Genomic DNA, 20,353 nt, shown 5'->3' with positions numbered 1-20,353 from the left:
CCGGAAACCACACAGGCAGCCGGCCTGGGGGGTTTCTGTGAATTCAAATAGGATTGATTTCTGCAGAGCTTCCCTGTCTCCTCTGTGGACACTGGCGTTTGGCAGAGTGGCTTTCTGCACATTAGGAATAAGACAAGAAATGCAGGGAGGTGTTGCCGAGGAAATTTGATGTTTCTGAAAGCTGGGCTGATGTAACCTGCTGGGCAAGGAGGGGGAAATACCTGAGAGAAGCCACAGCACTTGCTGGATACCTTTCAGAAATAAACCTCCAAGAGCCTTGGCAGCACAAAAGTTAACTTTTTTTTAGAGTTTCAAGGCTGGCAGGGATGAAGGAAGTGCTCAGGTCTGTTGCCCTGCCCCAGCTCTGTCTCTGTTTGTCTGGTAGCCAAAAGGGGCTGTAGGGCAGAAGATTGCAGTCTGTGTTTAGTATTTCCTTGTCCTTGCTGTCACCAGTTCACATGGTTTGGGTGCTGTCCTGTAGTTCATGTCCAGTATCGTGGAGGATTTTTTTTTGTTGTTGAAACTGTTCTGAAGTGCAGTTTTGAAGTTGTTCTCCCCAGTTTTTTATTTGTGTAATAAACAAGAATTGCATGTAAAAGTCTGAGACTTGCTTTACTCATTTTCACTCAGAATGTTAGTCTCTGCTGATGATCAATTTGAGCTCAGATTTTACCCAACCCAATTTCTGGTTGCAGTTTTAATAGGCCAAGACTTTTCAGAACTTGAGAATTTTTTCTTTTTCTCTAGCACACTGTTGTTGAATCTCTGAACTTTCAACTCGTGTTTTAATTCACAAGTCCAATTTTTTTTTTTGCAAGCTTATGAAAATCAGAGTATGTGTAGTCTTTTCCAAGACAAGTCATCCTAAATTGCCCTTATTTAATGATGGGATAATTGAGTTTTCTGGTTTAACCTAAAAGCTCTCAGGCCCTCTTAAGTAAGCAAGGACCAGGGTGTGTGTCTGGAATCAGACCTAGAGCAGACAGAGGATTTTGATGGTTTAGTTTATTACAGTTCAATGCCAGAACAAGTACAAAATTACATGTATTATTTCAGAAGTGAAGACAGATACAGAATATCACTTCAGAGACACAAAGCCTGTCACCAGCTGAGCTCTACTTCAGAAACAATAAAAACCTAAAAACTGTGTTGGCAGCTGTTTGTGAGTTAGAAGGTGGAGCTGGATGGACAAAGGGAATGTCAAAGCTCCTCTCCTCCTTCTGTGCAAAGTGACAAAATGATATACTATCAGGAAGCTCGTCTGCCTTTGGAATGATGTTTTGGGGGTTTGCTGTATCATGGAAAGTGGTTTTTGTGTCTTCTGGCAAGCCTAAAGTGGGATTTGGCCAGTTGTCAGTGACACTGCTTAAAGCTCTCAAACTCAAACACTGCTGCTTGTATAACTAACCTGCTTGTAAAACCTGTCTGTGCTTTTGTTGTCTGGGATCTTAATTAGCCTTAGAAAATTTCTTCAGGGCTTTTATTCCCAAAAATATGTAGACAGCTAAAGTGCCCTTACCCGCTGAGTGCCAGAAATCCAGTGCTCTGGGGTTTGTACTTGTTCCACTGATTGCTCAAGTGGAGGTAGCTCAGCCAAAGCCTGATGCTGAGCAAATTTTAGTTTGAAGGAGGCCAAACTGAAAATAATTTACAAATTAGTGCAATGCACACGCTGAAATGTGCAAAGAAAATACATGTTTCATGTATTGGTTTTTGCACCATAACTTTGTAGACAGTGAAAAAAAGAAAAGTACAATCCCTTTCTGAACTTTCCTTGTATATTTTTTTTTGAAGTTTGAATTAGGTAAAGATGAAAGTGTAGAAATGGCATTAATTTTTTCTGCTGTAATTGAAATTTATTTTTAAAATGGCACTTGAAAGAGCTCTGTATTGCCAATCCAAAGGGCTTAGTTTTCTTTAGCAAAAGCTGCACAGCAATAAAACTTTTTAAAGGCACAAATATGTATCTGCAGAATATTTCTTTAAGAATTTGGCTGTAAAGGCTTAATCTGTCTCCATCATATCACTTGCACGTATTTTTGTGAAGTAGCTTGTGATGTTTCTTTAAATCAGGAATATGAAATGCTTTTCTAAATGAATAGTGACCCTGCCTCCAGTGCTGTGCAAACACTCAGAGGTAATCCAAGCACCCCAGAGCCAAACCAGCATTCCTGGGGCACCCAGGGCAGCCCTTGGCTTCACTGGGAGCTTTGTTTGTGGAAATAATGCCCAATTGTGCTGGCACCTGTGCAATTTGGCAAGGGAAAAGCAAGTGGGTTTTGGCATGAAATCGTTAAATATATATACTGGCATAAAAAGAAAAAATGACACTGCTTGTGGGTAAATGTAAACCAAGATTTAAGGGGACCATGTGGAACACTGAGAGGCAAGAACCACACAGTGAACAGGGGGAGATGGGAAAGCAAACAAATGCAGGGTTTCCTTCTCTACCTTCTTCTTTCTGATAGTCTTAGGAATCGTGTGTATGACATTGCTCTTGACCTGGGTTCTTTTCAGCAACAAAATCCATGAATTTGTGTCATCAGACAGTATTTTCTAAAGTTAAATCATCTATTTTGGTAACTTTTAATAGGACCCAAGTGCCTGGTGGTCATGACTGTTGAAAGAGCTGCACATCTTGAACCTGTTAGAATTTTCCATGATGAAACAATCTCTGTTTTGTTTGTCTTCTAACAACAGCGTTGGGGGGATGAGTTAAGTAGAAAAGCAAGCCTTAGTTATTTCTTTGTTCTTCTTAATTTTGTTTTGTTTCATCTGCAGCTGCTTCATCTTTTCCACCCTTCCAGCAGCAGGTGGAGCCAGAAGCTCGGCTTTAAACTGAGAGTTTACTGCTGGGTGGAGAGTTTTGGGGGTTTGGGAACTCCTGGGGGCTTGTTTTTGGATTTTGCTAACACCAAGGTGTGACAAGAGCTTCAGTCTCAGCTCTGTGCTGTCTCAGTGCATAACTTGTGCTGTGCACTCCTTTGGCTAATCTTGAGTGAAGGGGATTATTAGAAGAATTCCTGCACCTCTAACGTGGCAAATACCCAGCAATTCTGACTGATAGGGATGTAGGGACAGCTGATAGGGGAAAAAGAGAGGTTTTCCTTCTCATGTCACTGAAATAGAGCAAATGAGCAGGTGGAGGTTTGAGACAAAATTTTAAGTAGGGAACGATGAAATTCAATTTGGGAACTGCTTTCCCTGGGCCTCCCTGTCATGTTTCCATCCTGAGTGTGAGGCTTAAGCAGTTGGAGCTGCTGTATTTGTGCAGTGAAAAGAGATGTTCTGCTGAACATTCCCTCAGCAGAAAAAGCAGACAAAGAAAAAATGATATTGGGTTAAAAATCCCTCACAGTACCCTGATGCCCATGAAGCTTCTGTGTTGAGCATCACTTGTAAGGGATCTTGAGAGTCACCAAATGCTTGAAAGTGGTGAGATTTCAGGGAATCATTAAGGTTGTTAAAGATCTCTGAGACCATCAAGTCCAGCCTTACTGCTTTGTCTGTCAAACATGGGGGAATTATTGGGGCCCTTGCAGTGGGATTGCTCAGGGCAAGGAGGAGCAGCTGACTTAGTCCACGGGTTAAAATGCTCCTTTGTTTTTAATTTCCAGTTGAAGTTGTTGTGCTTTTGATTTCATCCTTGAGGCAGCCCTTGAGGTGTGCAGATAAGAGTGACCATCAGGAATCCTCTTTAGTTGTTATTTCCTTTGAAGCTTTCTGTCCCTTTGCTTGGTTTTGCTTGGAGAAACCCGAGCAGAGATTGTGCTGTCTGGAAAATCCCCAGGCTGTTATCGGCACTAGTCCAAACAAATATGGGTAGAAAGCAACTCCTACTCGTTCCTGTATAACATCCTAGTGATCTGTGATGATTTAGGCTGCAGAGAAAGCCCCTGGAGAGTACTGACCCTTGGCACAATGTGCAAACCAAACAACGGTCTGGACCTTGGATGAACTCCCAGACCTTCCCTGGGTCTGACACATGGGAGACCTGATCCTCAAAATAATGCAGTCATTTGGAAGAGCTGTGTAATGAGAAGGGGAGTAATTACCCCCTAAACACTCAGTTCCTCTGTCTGCCATGGGTATTTCCAGCAGACTCTGAGGCTGCCCTGCCTCACATGAGCTGTGCTACAGCCTGGTTTTGTGAAGGAATAAAACCATGGCTCAGATTGGCTGTCCTGGGAGGAATGACAGTGGTGTACATTCCATCTGGCTCTTGTTTGCAAGATGGCCAATGCCTGCTCAATGAAGTATTTGGCCATTAGGGCTTTGGAAGTTTTCAAGTCATTTCCCTTTAGAAATTACAGCAAGACTGAGGGAGAAGATACCCAGGAGTGCTTCCCAACATGCACCTGTGTTGGGACAAGAACATCTCTTTTCCAGTATTCCTTAATAGTTTTTCATCTTTTACCCTTAAAAATCATTGAATGCTAATTGCTTGGTCTTTTGAAAGCATTTCTGAATAATGTGTTACTAGAACAGAAACATTAATTTCCACACTGAAGGAGGCAGGAGAGCTGAGGAATTCACAAAGCCCATTCAGTGATTGCTGTTATATGAAAGTTCTGCTGGACTTCGTGCCCCTACAACCGGTCTGGCTGTTCATAGGGGAGGCTCTGTGTGTGCATGGACCAGAGCTGTGTAATTGGGATATTTTGTATTGACTGGGCTGCAATAGATGCCAGGCAGTTGCTGTCAAACACAGCCGTGGCCTTGCTGATCCAATGCTTCATTTTTCCTTCTTACCTACAGGAACAGTTACTTCATATCAAGGCTAAAGGCAGTGTGAGAAAAGGACTGGTATCTGCATGCAGTGCAGTCTCAGCTGAAGAGCTCAGTTGGACCTATGGAAAGCACGAAAATGAAAACAAGACTAAAGCCAAGTGGGGTGGGCGTTCCTGTGCAGCTCTTGCATTCAGAGCAGAGCATACCTGCATCATTAAAGACATAAGGTGACAGCACCAGTGTAGTGTTTCTGTGCAGATCTTGTTTTCAGACATTAGGTCTGAGAGCAGTAGCCAGAGCTTTCCCAGTGTGAGGATCCATGAGCCAGCCAGTGCTCAGGTGGCCAAGATGGCCAAGGCAGCACTAGTGTGTGCAGCAGAAGCAGGGCAGTGTCTGTCCCCCAATCCCACAATACCAAATGCAGTCCCAGAGCATTTTCCAGTCAAGGGCAGCTGCTGCTGGTGCCTTTGATGGGTTTTGAGGTGGTGCTACACTGAAAAGCTGAATTTATTCTGAATTAATGATTTTCTTTGTGTTGTTAATAAAGTTTTTCTTTTTACTCTTTTAAGTTTAAGGCCTGTGCTGCCTTTACTCCTAATTCTATCTCAGAACAGAAAATGAGTATGTTAAAATCGGCAAACTTAAACTACAGCATTTATTAGTGTATTGCTGGGGAAATAAACTAAACCAAGACTCTGCGTCAGGTTGCTGGCAAGTCTTTCCATGGGCTCCTCCCTTGGGTGGCCACTGCAGGTGGAAAGGACTTGGAGATGAACAGGGGGCTCTGAGGTGAGGACGGGCTGCCCTTACCTGTAGGCACCAAAGTACTGGGTGACACATTCGCCGTCCGGGGCGCAGGGCAGGTGGAAGGTGCGCTGGCAGCTGGTGTGGCAGCAGGTGATGCTGGCCCCCATCTTGCAGCAGATGAAGCAGATCTGGAAAGAGCACAGCAGCCCCTGAGTGTCAGCATGGGGCTTTGAGGCCGGAGTGCATCTCCAGACAGGGAGGGGGATGTGGGCAGTGCCAGCTCGGATCCCCCAGAGCCGTCTGTGCACGAGGCTCCTGCGTGTGCCGGGTCTGGGGCGTCGTTGCTGGGGAGCAGGAGGAGCTGCTGAAACCTGTCCTGGTGCAAAGCTCCCTGCTCCTGCCAGGTCCTCCTCACCTTCTTGGCTGCTTCTCTGATGATGTGCCTGGTGTCCTCGAGGAGGAAGTGTCCAGTGTCCTCTTGTGGGAAAAGCCCAGTGGCGAGGATCTGCAAAGCAGGGAAGGCCAGAGTTTGTGAGGTCAGGAAGGCAGGGCGGTGCTGGGCAGAAAGCTGGGGCAGCCCCAGAGAAGTCACCTGGCAGTAGGTGTGGACACAGAGCTGGCACTGCACTGTCTTGTCCCCACAGATGTCGGTGTTGGCCTGGGTGCGGTGGCACAGCATGCACGCTGCAGGAGAGAGCCAGTGCCCAGGATGAGCAGGGCTGTGGGGCTGGGCGAGTGTCCGTGCAGGATCAGTGCCAGGGCCCTGCTGGGGCTGTGCCCTGCTGGCTGCAGGGCAGGGCAGGCACAGGTGCCCCAGCAAGTGCCCAGAGCCCAGCCCTGCTGGGGAGCTCCTGCCTCGCCCTGGCATCGTTCTTGCCTCCTCGCTGGCTGCCCTGGACCCCCCTGTGCCCGTGATGGGGAGCTGTGGGGAGGGAGACTTCTGCTGTCACCTTTCTCCTTGGGGACAGTTTCAGGTTGATAAAGGCGTGGTGATTCTCCTAGTGTAAAAAAATATTATTTCTTTCAAATTTTCATATATATCTATCTGTATCTTTCATGGGTAAGGTGATGGGGCTGTGGGCTGGCCGGCAGTGTGTCCTGCTGTTCTCATGGCCGGCTGTAGGGCTTCTTTGCCTGCCGTCGTTGGCGCCGGACGTGTCTCATGCGAACAGGCCCAGGCTGGGAGCGGTTATCCGTCGTGGATGCATGGAAGATCCATGGAGGCCTGTATGGACGTGGTGGCCGTGCAGCTTGGCTGTTGGCCACCAAAGTGGCCCCAGACAGCCCTGTCACAGCCTGTGTGGAAGTGCTGGGGCCGCTGTCACCAGCCCTCCGAGCCGGCCCAGTGTCGATCCTGCGGCGTTTCGCGGGTGGGCCGTGCGATATCCCTGAGTCGTTGTCCGGCTCTGGGCAGCCCCGTTTGAGGGCCTGCCGAGGGCGAGAGGAGGAGCTGCTCTTGAGGGGCAGTGTGCCCTGGGACAGTGTTGACAGCACTTGTCTGGAAGTTGTGGGGCTCACAGGTTCTGGTTTGCTGGTGGAGCCTGCAGAGGGGCAGCAGGAGGATCATCAGGATGGCTGCATGGCGCAGGCAGGAGAGGCCACTGTGGTAGCCAGAGCCCTCCTGGAGCCATGCTGTGCGCCAGAGGTCCTGCTGCCAGGCCCGTCCCCGTGCCATGGCACGGAATGCTTTGGTGCCTACCAGTGTCAGCGTCAGTGCCAGCACAGGTGTTGCACTCCCAGGTGTACCTGCTGTTGCCCAGAGAGGGGCAGTGTCGGTGGATGCCCTTGGCAGCACAGGAGCTGCACAGCCACAGCTGCCAGGGTCTGGAGGAGCAAAGGAGATACTGGTTGTGAGGACAAAGTGCCAGAGCGAGGGATGGCCATGGCAGAGCCTTTGTTCTTTGTTCTTCATCCCTGAGCCTGTGGTGAGACAGGTCCTGTTCACATCCCTGCCTTGCTGCTTTGGCAGCTTACCCGTCTGCCTCCGCGTGCTCCCTGCCTCCTGGACACAGGCACGTTGTGGCATCGCAGCGGCCGTGCCTCTGATCTGAGGGTCCGACCTCTTGGTCACTCTCCCATGAAGGGGGTCTGCCAGAGAAGGAGGGGAAAGGGTTGAGCCCAGCTGAGCCAGCATCAGGCAGTCGCTGCCCCGCTGCCTGTCCCGTTTGCAGCTCCTCTCTGGAGCTGAGGACAAGAGGCACAGGCCAGAAGGTGGCCAGGCCTGGCAGGGCAGTCCCGAGGCTGGCACTGAGCTTGTGCCTGATGCCTTGTGAGCTGGGAGGAGAGAACCCAACCTCTTGGAGAGCCGGATCCCCATGGTGAGCATTTCCATCATGAACAGCTCTTGGTTCAGGCAGCACGGGCAGCGGAAGGCGATGCCCGAGTGCAGGGCCAGTCTCTGGATGCAGTGCCGGTGGAAGCGGGCGTCCTGGCACGCGGGGCACCCCATGGTTGTGTAGGAGATTTTGTCATCCACGGTGTCCAGGCAGATGCTGCAGGTGTTGTCCTGGCTTGGACGTGGCTGCAGTGCCTGCTGTGGGCGATGCTCCCAGCAGAAGGACCTGTGAGGAAGGTGGGGGAGATGAGCAAGGGAAGGGAGGAAGTGCGGAGTCCTTTGGCTGTGATGGCGATGTGGGTGCAGGAGCACCAGCCACTGTGTGGGTTCTGCCCCTGTCTCTGTCAGGATGATGGCAGCTGTCCCCATGGGCTCCTCCCTTGGGTGGCCACTGCAGGTGGAAAGGACTTGGAGATGAACAGGGGGCTCTGAGGTGAGGACGGGCTGCCCTTACCTGTAGGCACCAAAGTACTGGGTGACACATTCGCCGTCCGGGGCGCAGGGCAGGTGGAAGGTGCGCTGGCAGCTGGTGTGGCAGCAGGTGATGCTGGCCCCCATCTTGCAGCAGATGAAGCAGCTCTGGAAAGAGCACAGCAGCCCCTGAGTGTCAGCATGGGGCTTTGAGGCCGGAGTGCATCTCCAGACAGGGAGGGGGATGTGGGCAGTGCCAGCTCGGATCCCCCAGAGCCGTCTGTGCACGAGGCTCCTGCGTGTGCCGGGTCTGGGGCGTCGTTGCTGGGGAGCAGGAGGAGCTGCTGAAACCTGTCCTGGTGCAAAGCTCCCTGCTCCTGCCAGGTCCTCCTCACCTTCTTGGCTGCTTCTCTGATGATGTGCCTGGTGTCCTCGAGGAGGAAGTGTCCAGTGTCCTCTTGTGGGAAAAGCCCAGTGGCGAGGATCTGCAAAGCAGGGAAGGCCAGAGTTTGTGAGGTCAGGAAGGCAGGGTGGTGCTGGGCAGAAAGCTGGGGCAGCCCCAGAGAAGTCACCTGGCAGTAGGTGTGGACACAGAGCTGGCACTGCACTGTCTTGTCCCCACAGATGTCGGTGTCGGCCTGGGTGCGGTGGCACAGCATGCACGCTGCAGGAGAGAGCCAGTGCCCAGGATGAGCAGGGCTGTGGGGCTGGGCGAGTGTCCGTGCAGGATCAGTGCCAGGGCCCTGCTGGGGCTGTGCCCTGCTGGCTGCAGGGCAGGGCAGGCACAGGTGCCCCAGCAAGTGCCCAGAGCCCAGCCCTGCCTCGCCCTGGTATCGTTCTTGCCTCCTCGCTGGCTGCCCTGGACCCCCTGTGCCCGTGATGGGGAGCTGTGGGGAGGGAGACTTCTGCTGTCACCTTTCTCCTTGGGGACAGTTTCTGGCTGTGCCATGTTGGATCCAGAAGAGGTTGATGGCGAGTGCCTGGAGCGTCTGTAGCCCAGCACTGCTGGGATTTCTCCTCCTGACACTTCTGCAGCAGGGCTGAGTGAAGAGAGAAATGCGTCTGAGCTGCGTCAGAGGCACCAGAACCCTCAGACTTACCCTTGTCCCTGAGCAGCCTCGGGCAAACTCCCTCTCTGTGATCCTCTCCTCGACTCTGGGGGTTGTGTTGATGCTCAGCCACGTTTTATGGCTTAGTCTGGGGTGATGATGTCACTGGGGCCACTGTGCCATGGCCAGCAGCGATCTGTGAGCTCCTCCAGAACCATCCTTAGTGATGTTGTCACAGTAGTGGCTGGTTTGGAGGGGATGGGATGAACTTCTGTCACTGAATTTTGTATTTGTGAGCAAATCAGTGTGGGTGACACGGTGCTGTGTAGAGCCATGGCTGAGCATGTCCTGCTCCTGAGCCCCAGCAGCAGGGAGCAGGCTGGGGCAGCAGCTGCTGGCAGGGGACACAGGTGGGACAGCAGATCCCTGGATGCCAGGGAGAGCCCACAGCTGACAGCGTGTCTGCTGAGCTGCACCAGTGCAACTTGCTGCTGGCTGGTGACTTCCATACTCTTGGAGGTAAGCTGTAGCCCTCATTTTTGCATACTCTGGCTTTCATGTGATTTTATCTTGGGGGATTGTACATGTGGAGTTTGGTTTCAAAGTCCCAACAGTCCCAGGAGACCTGAAGGCAGTGGCTTTGTTCCCTCTTTGGACAGCTGGGATGTGCTGGGTGGGGAGCTGCATCTGTGTGCCCAGATGGCACCTGTGTCCTGGCCAGAGTTCATTTCCAGTGAGAAAAGAGGTTTTGTCACATGAAGGGGTAATGCCATCATACACGCTTGTGATGTGAGATATGCACAGAAATCCCCAAACAGCTTCTTTTTCCCATTCCTCACCCTACTGTGAAAGTGGTCTTGCATGTGGAACTAGAAAAATCTAAATCTTGTGTTTCTTGCAATGGCCATTCCATGGGGATAAGCTTTATTCCTTTGCTATGTAATCTCATTTTCCCCTCAAATCCTGAATTCCTGACCTGTTTACTGCTGCTGACCTATTTACTGGTCTGCTGAAAACAGGGGCTTTGCATGCAGTGATCTGATTTATGTGCCACCTTGCAGTCATGCCTTTATAACTCTGGCACTGCACACTCAGATTTGGATGTGACCAGTTTTTTCCTAGCACAGATTAATAAATCTGTGTTTTGAGTCTATCTGACACAGTTCCATGGCTGGAAAAAAAGATACAGGAAAGGTTGAGAAGTTGTTGGCAGGAATTGTTTTAAAATCTGTATTTCACAGCAAGCTCATCATCAGCACAGGCGATGTAATGGGCATGATTAAATAGTTTAGTCATAGGTAAGAGCAATGGGAACAGTGATCCTTCATGTTATATCCAATTACATCATTCCTCCCAGTGAGATCTAGTGCAATTCCCCATATTTTCCTCTAGGAAGTATAAAGTATAAATAAAACATTTCATTGTGTAGCAAAAGGCAACAGCAAGTTTTGTAAGAAGATGTAAGAAAGAATGTCTTTTGTAAGAAAATTGGGAATGAATGTTCTGCTGTTTGTATTTCTTCTTTCTCCAGGACGACTGGTTTTTCCAGGATGTTTTTCTTTCCCCACTTTTTCTGTGCCTCATCTGTTACATTCTCTAAATGTCACTAAAAAGAAAACTTAATTTATTACAACTTCATCACCTTTAATTTCTGAAAGGTCTGTCTAATTATACCCTTAAATACCTTGGGAGAGGCACCTCAGACATTTTTGAGGCTCTCTGGGAGTAGTTTTGGGTGTGTTTTCCATGTCTGGGTAGTATCCAGGGGACTGCTTTTACAGATGAACAGATGACAGGTTTTTGCCTGGGCACAGCAGGGATGGTGCAGCTCTGTCTGGGAAATCCCAAAATACTGAGTGAACATGGCTGGCATTGTATTTCCTGCCATCAGACCCAGCGGTGTCAGGTTTTCTCAAGGGCAAAGGGAGCACTTTTCTGTACGTTTTCAACTCCACTCCCCCAAATCTGTGAAAGACACAAGGTAAAGGAATATCCCAGGCTTTTTTTGTTATCTTGGGAAGTTGATCTGTTTGAGGCCACCTGGCATCAGAAGCAGTCCCTTAGACTGACTTGCATGCCATGGCCTGACACTCTCCCCAGGTCAAACTTCTCTTTTAGACTAAATTTATTTCAAATATGATTAGAATGACTTGCCCTGTGGAAAGTTTACCCCAACATAAGGCTTAAAGGTTTTGAAATAAACCTTTTTCTTCAGTGTAGGAAAAATGTGGCCTTTACTCTAGAGTGACATAGCCCAGCAGATCTTTTATTTTTGCTGAGCTAGAGTTGTGTGTGAATCACAGGACTGGGGTAGGATGGCAGGGAGGGGGTTATGGTTTCTTGGAACTCCGTAGGAAAATCTGCTTTTTTTCCCATTGTCTGCTCATCCCAGCTGGTTTGTATCACCTCCAATGGTTTGCAAGGATTATTTGTTTCTACTACTTGTAAACCATTTTCTTTCATGCAACTCTTCCCTCAAAATGACCTTTCCTCTTTTCTTTATATACAGATTACTCAGCCCAGCATCCTCTCAGGCCTAGGATGCACTGTGACTGCAGCCTCTGTTATCATTTCCCACATCTCATGTGTTTTGGTTTCCTTTTCTGGGGAGAACCTTATAATAAAAATTTATTATCTGGAGTAGGAGTGTTTTAGATGTGTTTTAAGAAATGACCAGATGAACAGTGAAACTCAGTGCTACTTGAGTAGTTCCTGGGTCTCACAGAATCCTTGAGTGGTTTTTGTGCTGCAGCTGCCTTGGCCAAAATCTCTCTGCATCCTGCTTCCCAAAGAGACAATCTGGGCTATCCCAAAGCCCCAGTCCCAGGTAACCAGCTGTACCCCTCCCTGCCCTCAGACAAACAGAACTCAGTAAATGGCACACATTTATAGCATTCCTGCTGAATGCCTGGGCTTGCAGGTTCTGACTCAACACAGCAGCTCCTTTCTCACCAGCTGCCTGGGAGTAGTTGGTATTTCCAGACCTACAGGGCAAAGAAAAAGAGATTGATGTGCTCATGTCAGCCTTGTCCTCACCAAGGATGGGCTGCCAAATGCTACTGAGGCAATGGTGAAGCAATCTGAAGAGAACAGGTCTAGTGATAAATTAATTGCAAATTAAAGTTTGTTGGTTTTCCTTTACTAATCCCAAAGAAAGCAAGAGGCAGTACATATAACACAGGTGGTATATTGCCAGGCAAGGAAACAGAATGAACAAAGCTTGGAAGGACTCAAATCTGGGTGAAGGAGAACCTCTGTGATGGAGCAGAGGTGAGGGATGGATACCAAGAAAATAATTAGAAAATTATGATTTTTTTCATTGCCTTTATGTCTGTATTGTTGTCTCTAAGGACACGAGCTTCTCCGCAGGGGTTTTGTGGAAACCATGCTGAGTTTTGTTTCTTTGGGGAAGAGTTTTCAGTGGATAAATGCACTTTTACCCTCGCTCCCAATTTATCACCCAGTCTGTGCATTATCTGAGTGCTCTGATGCTGTAGTGTCTTGCAGTCCAGTCTGGTTGGCTTCTTCTAAAACCTACCCAAACAACACTCCCCACATGTCAGTGCCTGTGTGTGTGCAGAGCTGTGTGATTCCTCCCTCTGATCCTCCCCTGGCTGAGGAAGAGGAGAGGCTTGTCACAGCAGGCTCCTCTGCGAGGGGGCAGCTTTTCCTCACAGCTCAAAGCCACAGATCATGCTGAGCTGGGAGCCAGCACAACCTCACAAACACATAATTAAAGCACTTTTAATTCAGGGGGCAGGTTCTCCCTCCCTGTAACCTTACAGCAGATGTGAATGTTGCAGTGATACTGCATATCCCATTGCTTCTGCCCTCCTTGAAACACCTGATTTGTGGGGCACCTCACAAGGAGTAACCTTTCATTTTCCAGTGGTATTTTCAACAAAACCAGAGATTTAATTTATTACATTCAGGGACTCTTGAATAGGACTATTTTGCTTTCTCCAGAAACTTTTAATAGAAGCAGAATTTTTTTTCAGTATTCCTGTTACTTTCCTTTTTTTTTTTTTCCATATAAGATGAAATATCTTTGTAAAAATTGTTTTTAAGGTCCTTTTAGGTAATTACCAGGAGCTGGAGGGAGGTTCTGGGCCAATAAGGAGATGATTTGCTTCCAGAGCTGTTGGTACTGACCATGTCTGCCCATGGCAGCCTCCCTACTGCACAGGGCTCTGCAAATGCAGCTCCTTGTTTTTCCTTCAGTCACACTGGTGCTGCCCAAATGGCTCTGGCTCATGGAGATAGAAATGTGCTATTCCAGAGCTCTGCTCCTCAACCAACAAATGAATATCTTCACAAAGGAAAATACTTGGCAATCTAATACTGCTGGCAGCACTTTTCCACACTCCTATAATTAAACAGGTTCTAACTGAACTATGTATAGGGGTCTGGCTGGGTCTGGAAGTAATGGGTTTATTCTCTACTCTTCTGCTGCTCTGCTCTAAATGGGCACTAAGTATTTTTGTTGTTTACAGAGATTATTCTTTCTTTCAGTGTGCCTAGATTCCATCCACAGCAGCCTTCCTCTTGCTCAGTGTTTCCCCCCACAACTACCATTAGTAGTAACCTGACTTCAGAATAAGTTTCTGGAGGAGCTGTAGAAGTTTGAGTGTAATCAGCTAAACAGATTTCACTGCAAATATTTGGTGTTTGGGAAGGATACAAAGATCACAGAATCATGGAATAGCCTGAGTTGGAAGAGACCCACAGGGATCATCCAGTCCAACTCCTGGTCCTGCCCAAGACACCCCAACAAATCCCCCCTTGTGCTTGAGAGCATTGTCCAAACCCTCTGGGAGCTCTGGCAGCCTTGGGGCTGTGACCCTTCCCTGGGGAGCCTGTTCTGAAGTACAGGACACATTTTACAATGCTGGAGGTTGGTTCAGAACCAGAATATGGAATTGGTATCCCCAGATAAGAAGCAGAAAACGGGAGGCTATAGAAAGGGTGAAAATGCCCCTGCAGCAAGGCTTTGCCCTTTGTGAATAAAGAGGACAAATCCATTCAGAGAACTGGTGGTGTATGTGATAAAAATCCTCCTTGGCTCATTTCTCATTCCTGACCTCAACAAGCAGTTGGAGCATTGAATGTTGCAGCCTCCCAGAGCTGGAACTCCACAAGTTTTACAGCTGGCATTTTACTCTTGATGGTTCAGCTTATGATGTAGAGTTGGATTTGAACACCAGCCCAGGTTTTATGAGTGTGTGTCAGGTTAAAGGCAGTGGAGTGGCACTGTGCACCTGATGGCAAGGCAGGAACAGGCATTTATAAACAGGGGTGTTACCAGGAACAGCAAAATTGGCTGGAAAAACACATCCAACCTTGCAAGTGCTAAATTTTAGTACTAGAAACCATAAATTTTACTGCTTCCATGAAGAAACAAAACTGCACCCCCTCTAGTCCCAGAGTGACAAATCCTAAAATATTAGTATCTTAAATTCTTCTAGGAATTTCTTTACAAATCTTAATGCCTTCCCTTTCAGCTTGCCCCTAAGAGGGTGGGGAGTGCTGCTACCCTTTTACTGAGAGGTTGTTGGAGGCACAGAGGAGCTGAACAAAGACAGTCTGCTCCAGAGTATGGAGACTTGGCTTTGATTTGCAAACCCCAGCCCTCTGCACTAACCAGGGCACAATATTTCCTTGTTCTTCTGCCTTCTGAAAGGGCCACTGAGGGTTTGGCTAAGAGCCCTTTTTTAATAAATGGGGGCAAAAAAGAAAAGAGAATGAACACTTTGGCTTATCAAGTGTTGTTTGCTGAAACTGAGAGTTGGATTGTGACTCCCAGATCAGAGGTTGGCTCTGTTGTGTGTTTGTATGTTGTCTAACACAGTGGATAATTAGTCCCAGTTGGGATACTTTGGATGTACAAATTATGCAAATATATTTACTACAAATAACAAAAACAGTTTAAAAAAATGGGCAAACTCTCTCTCTTCTCTTTTTCATTTGAGCCTCAGCGTTTTCAGTTAAAATTCAAATCATTCATTCCATGGAGCAGCCTTTGCCTTCAGGTTCCCTAATCATCTCCTCTGGGAAAGTAATAAAATACATTTTTCCAATTATTTCCATTACAGTTTTTCTAGATAAAAGAGGGCTTATTCCCAGTCTTGATCTATCAGTTGTTGCTTGATCTCTTTAAAATCCACTCTCATTCTGCTCAGGCCTTGCTTGTAATCAGTTGTGAACAGAAATGTTGCTCATGGGTGACGAGGTAAAAATGAGCAGTCAAGAAGAGACTTCGATAAAAAATGCTTGGTTTGATCTTTGCTGCCAGTGACCTGATGATGGGATCAGGTTTAGGCCAGTGACATAAAAGTTTTGAAAGCCCTCTTGAGCTCTCTTGGAGCCCCTCCAGGCACTGGAAGGGACTCAGGTGTCCCTGGATCATTTTCCAGGTGAACACCTCCCAGCCTGCCTTTGTGGAGAGATGCTTCATCCTTTGGAGCATCTCCATGACCTCCTCTGGTCTCTTTTACCAGGTCATTGTAAATAAAAAGAACTAAAACAGCATGAAAATTTCCTTAAGAATTTCTGGGAAACATGCAGCTGGCTAAAAAGCAAGTGAGGCTTTTTTTCTGTTTCTTTTTTCCTGATTTTTTTTCTGGGCAAAGCTGACCCAGAGCTGGAGCTGTGTGTCACTAGTTTGACTGGAAAAGAAATGTCATGGATAACAATCAGGAGATTGACAAATAACATTTTATCAGGAATAATGTTTTTATTATTACAGGACATTATGCCTTACACAGTGTGGTTTATTTAGTCAAAATAATTACTGACACCCCAGTGTCCTTCTGAGTGTCAGTAATTATTTTGACTAAATAATACAAGTGTCACTTCACAGGACTCTTCCCTTAGCTGAATGCATGATGGTCATTTTCTTCAAAGGTTTAACGAATGGGTATCTTATTAGGAATAATTGAAGAATATCCACAGTAAATTAATAGCAAATTTCTAATGGGAAATATTTTCACTGGAAGCCATGACACTAAGCAATGAATGAAGAAGTAATATTAAGTAAAAAACAGCAGCAAAGGACAGCTTGATTTTGAAGAGCTAGTGAAGAATTAGGCACAGAAATTTCTTTAATTAAAGTTTCAGTCAGTTCCCAGACGGTCAAAGAACAACATGATGCCTTTCACACTGCAATTTTCTCACAAGTTTATTTATAATTTCCCATCTACTTTTTCTCCAGGGTCCCATATTTCCCCATTTTTTCAGGAGTGCTGACAGCAGCTGCTTCCAAACTTTTATCATCAAAATGACACGGATACAAACAAGGCACATCAGTCCCATGACCCTTCACATCAGGGAGCAGAAATGCTGGATGACTCTTCTTTAAAAGCAGCAGAGCTGCTGTTGACCTGCAGAGTCCTGGAGACCTTGTATCATTTATTTGTGGTGAGATGGAGCTCCCCTAACACACCTCAGGGCAGGAGAGGAGTTCAGTCCTGGCATATCCCCAAAAACCAGGGATGGCTTCACCTGTCACCCACTCTCAGAACAACCTGGTCTAGTGGAAGGTGTCCCTGCCCATAGCAGAGGGTGGAAATGAGATGAGCTTTAAAGTCCCTTTGAACCTAAACCCTTTTATGACTTTCTGAGCATGCTCCCACCAAATATCACTGCCCAGACCAAGGGGGTTTGTCCTTGGTGCTTTGAGCTGCTTGTTTTGGTCTGTGATTGGCACAATTTAACTGCTGTGGAAATCAGACTCTCATCCCTGCTCCCTTTATACAGAGCTCATAAGGAGCCTGTTGTTGTCACCTAAACAGAAGCACAGTTTGCACTGAAGTCACTTTTGAAGCCAGCTCTGCTTTCTCCACACATGGCACAACGATGTTGTTTTCAATCTAAAAGACTTCTACTACCCTTCAGGGACAAGAGTAATAAGAAACACAGCAAAAGTGAATTCTTTTAGGGAAGACACGTGTTAGGATTTGTGTCTGCTCCCTGACAGCCTCCCTTGACATGAATGCAAAGAGGCTGCCAGGCATGCTGCTGAATGAGGGGATGCCTTGGAGATTTAAGACTGCAACGTACCAAAATAAAGACATAACAATTCCACAGTGCACACACCACAAAGCTCTCTAGGGGTAATTACACGGTGATCTGTAGGAATCCATAAATATCCTGCTGTCACATGCTATTTCTTAGCAAAATCTACAAAGTTTCAGAATAATGAAAGGATAAGTTACATGATATCTGTGCCCAGTGACTCAATAAAGTCACTTTCACAGCTGTTTTGACATAACACCACCTTATTTACGAAGAAATTGTTATGTTGAAACAGCTGGGAAACTGCTTTTAATGTTGCCTGACTTTACATCTATTTGTAACTGAGACACTAATAGAAATCATGCTTATCCAAAATGCCCTGTGTGTTGAACAAGCTACAGAGGTAATTTTGGCAGTGCTGTTCTTAGGGCTCTGTCAGTGAAAGCACTTGTTGCTTTAAGTCCCATAATTCTTCCTGGTTCTCCCTGATACTTCCCCATAGGAAAAAGGTCTTTGAGGTCAGAGAATATTCTCCATTCTTTAAAGAGGAGCCACTTTCCTAAGACTTAAGTGCAAACCTGAAGCATCACTCAGTGCCACTGCTGTGAGCCATGAAAACTCTGTCTCTTAATAAGAAACACTGAGAAAAGAAGGTAGAGTTGTCCAGAGAAGCACTCATGTGACCAGAAGTTTAAAAGTGGAATAAGGTGACACTTTGATTTTGTTTGTTTTGCAGATTTTTATGCAGGAAGATGGGGGGATGCTGAATTTCCCAATTCCTTGAAATATGGCATCATCCAGGCTCCCTGTTGTGTCTCCTTTGGAGGAGAGATCTGGCAAGAAGAGCAGTGGCAGAGCAAAACTTCAAGGCTGATATGACATTTTTAAGGAACTTTAAGTGATTTCTTGGATGTTGCAGAGTATAAATTAATCCATTTTAACTGAGATTGCAAAGAGAGCCATTTAATAAAAGCCCAGAGTTCTGGGGTGAGGATCCCAGCCATTGTGATAACACTGTGATGCTCAGAGCACTCCTGATGTTGTGCCTGCATATTCATCAGGAGGCAGATTTGCCTGATCAGCAGCGATCAATAACCCATCACCTTTGGAAAGAGAGGACACGTAGCAGCCTTTGAGGTGATGCAGGAGCATGATTTCTCTCTAAAAACCCAAATTCTGTGTCCTGGTTCTGACAGGTAGCGCTGATCAGCCTGGTGTGAGGTGTTGGTGAGGCTGTGAGAGGTTCATTGCTACAAATCCCCACTCCTGGTGGGTGTGAGTTTTATAAACTGATGTTTTAAGAGGGATCATTATGCTGTGTTTCAGAACAATAAGGCAGCACACTGAAGGCAATCAGCAATGTGCCTGTGCTGTGCATCTCAACTCAGGGCTGCAAGTGCCTGGGGAAGAGATTCCCAGCTCATGCATTATTCATCTACAATAACTATCTTTTAAATTATAGGAGGTAACAACAATCAGTGCTCATTCACCACTGCCATCACTACCCTTAACAAGGACCAGCCCTGTAATTTCACTGCACAAGAATATTCCTGGAATCTCTCTCCTTCTCAGGCTCTTACAAAAATGCAGTGAATAGGGAAAAAATCATGGTTATGCATGTCCTTTCTCTGGAATTTCCCCAGCATCATGACTGCTTCCAGTGGTGGAATCTGCTGAAAACTTCTGGAGCTGAAGTGCTGCAGTTAGTGAAAATTGTAGAAGTATATACTCCCTTCCATTTGTGATGTATGATGGACATTTCTCTGCTTTTCTTTCTGCTAGGTACATTGTACAAGCTGGTTTCTGAGGATAAACACAATTATGTGTGGAAATAATGGAAAATGTGTTTAGACCATGTGCTTTTGTTGCTTAGTTTAATGATTTTGAGGTAGATGTCACATTGTGAAAAGCTGCATTTCCTTTTTGGAATGTATTTTATCAGCTGGACCCATTGCTTCTGGCACAGATATGAGTGTTACACCAAAAAAGTCATGAAAGATCAGGAGGAATCACAGCCAGGGGTTCTGAGACATCCATTAACCCAATATCACACTGGTGAGAAATCATTTTTTCCTCCTTCCTAAGTGGAATAAAGAAAATTGAAGAGATGGTAATCCTGGTGAGGCAGCCCTGGCTGGACTCACTCTGTTGAGGTGTTGGTTTATTTGATTTTAGCTTTGAATAAGGATGAGACACTTCAGTTTGCAGAGCTGTTTTCTATATGTGAGGATAAGTGAGATGCTGCTGGGATACAGAATTTCCCCCTTCTGCTCTGAAATCTTTCACAGAGACTCACACATAATCATTGTCCCCCAGTTATATAAGCAAGTGTCCCTCAGTTCATCAAGCACAGAGAAATATTACCTGTGCCACTGCCATTGTTAAAATGGATTGCAAGAGGAAGACATAAAATAAGATTTTGACAGCAAGGGAGACAAAGAGATGGAAAAGAAAATGTGATTTTCTCCAGAACATGCAGATTATTTTCTAAATCCTAAAGAGTGACTATTTCTGGAGAATACAAATCAGGCAGTACAAAGGAAGAAAAATAAATTAGATGCACAGCTAGGTAAATCTGCTTAACTGAGTACTTTAGCTGAGTGCAGGTGCCTCTTGTTCCCTAAATGCTGTGTTCATCCACCCTGTTCCATGCACACCTGCAGTCACAGGTGAGGGCTGTAACTCCAGGCTTGAGGCTGCTGTCATTTGCACCTGTAGCACCTTCAAAGTGTCCCAGTTTGCTTATGGACACTGCAGTGTTTTTCTTCAAAATTGGCTGAAATTGGAACAATTTTCCCTGAGCTGCAGAGTAAGAGGCTGCTGCAATGGCCTGCAGATGTGCAGCTGGAGAGTTGGATGGCATCAGTGGTGGCAAGTGAAGCTCAGCAGGGATAGGAACCAGAGTCATTAAGGCTGGAAGAAGCTTTTAAAAGCATGAAGCCATTAACCCATCACTGCCAAATCTACCTCTCTTTCCATCCCTTTAGCATTCAGTAGGGAGCAACAAAGTTATGAACAATTTTGAGCATTGGCCACCACTGAAGAAGAGATTAAATAGGATTTTCAT

The 20,353-nt window shown here is 46.6% G+C and overlaps 1 protein-coding gene across 3 annotated transcripts; it reads right to left on the bottom strand.

Annotated features, from left to right (window-relative positions):
* Positions 1 to 3,589: 3,589 nt before the first annotated feature.
* Positions 3,590 to 9,381, bottom strand: LOC130255016 (PHD finger protein 7-like). Of its 3 annotated transcripts, XM_056495263.1 has the most exons (13): positions 9,140 to 9,381; positions 8,797 to 8,888; positions 8,620 to 8,709; positions 8,268 to 8,392; positions 7,773 to 8,039; positions 7,453 to 7,566; positions 7,178 to 7,302; positions 6,429 to 7,019; positions 6,071 to 6,162; positions 5,894 to 5,983; positions 5,542 to 5,666; positions 4,753 to 4,850; positions 3,590 to 3,775 (listed from the first exon to the last, which is right to left on the bottom strand). In XM_056495263.1, the coding sequence occupies exons 1-8, from the start codon at positions 9,171 to 9,173 to the stop codon at positions 6,586 to 6,588; spliced, it is 1,281 nt and encodes a 426-aa protein (XP_056351238.1). In that variant the 5' UTR covers positions 9,174 to 9,381; the 3' UTR covers positions 3,590 to 3,775; positions 4,753 to 4,850; positions 5,542 to 5,666; positions 5,894 to 5,983; positions 6,071 to 6,162; positions 6,429 to 6,585. The 3 variants fall into 3 exon arrangements, with proteins under 3 accessions (XP_056351238.1, XP_056351237.1, XP_056351236.1); XM_056495261.1 differs by lacking the exons at positions 3,590 to 3,775; positions 4,753 to 4,850 and having other exon boundaries at positions 5,366 to 5,666; XM_056495262.1 differs by lacking the exons at positions 3,590 to 3,775; positions 4,753 to 4,850 and having other exon boundaries at positions 5,360 to 5,666; positions 6,071 to 7,019.
* Between the last annotated feature and the right edge of the window lie 10,972 nt (positions 9,382 to 20,353).

The sequence above is a fragment of the Oenanthe melanoleuca genome, chromosome 6 (assembly GCF_029582105.1).
Source record: "Oenanthe melanoleuca isolate GR-GAL-2019-014 chromosome 6, OMel1.0, whole genome shotgun sequence".
In the NCBI taxonomy this organism is placed as follows: Eukaryota; Metazoa; Chordata; class Aves; order Passeriformes; family Muscicapidae; genus Oenanthe; species Oenanthe melanoleuca.
This window is presented reverse-complemented; position numbering and strand designations above follow the sequence as displayed.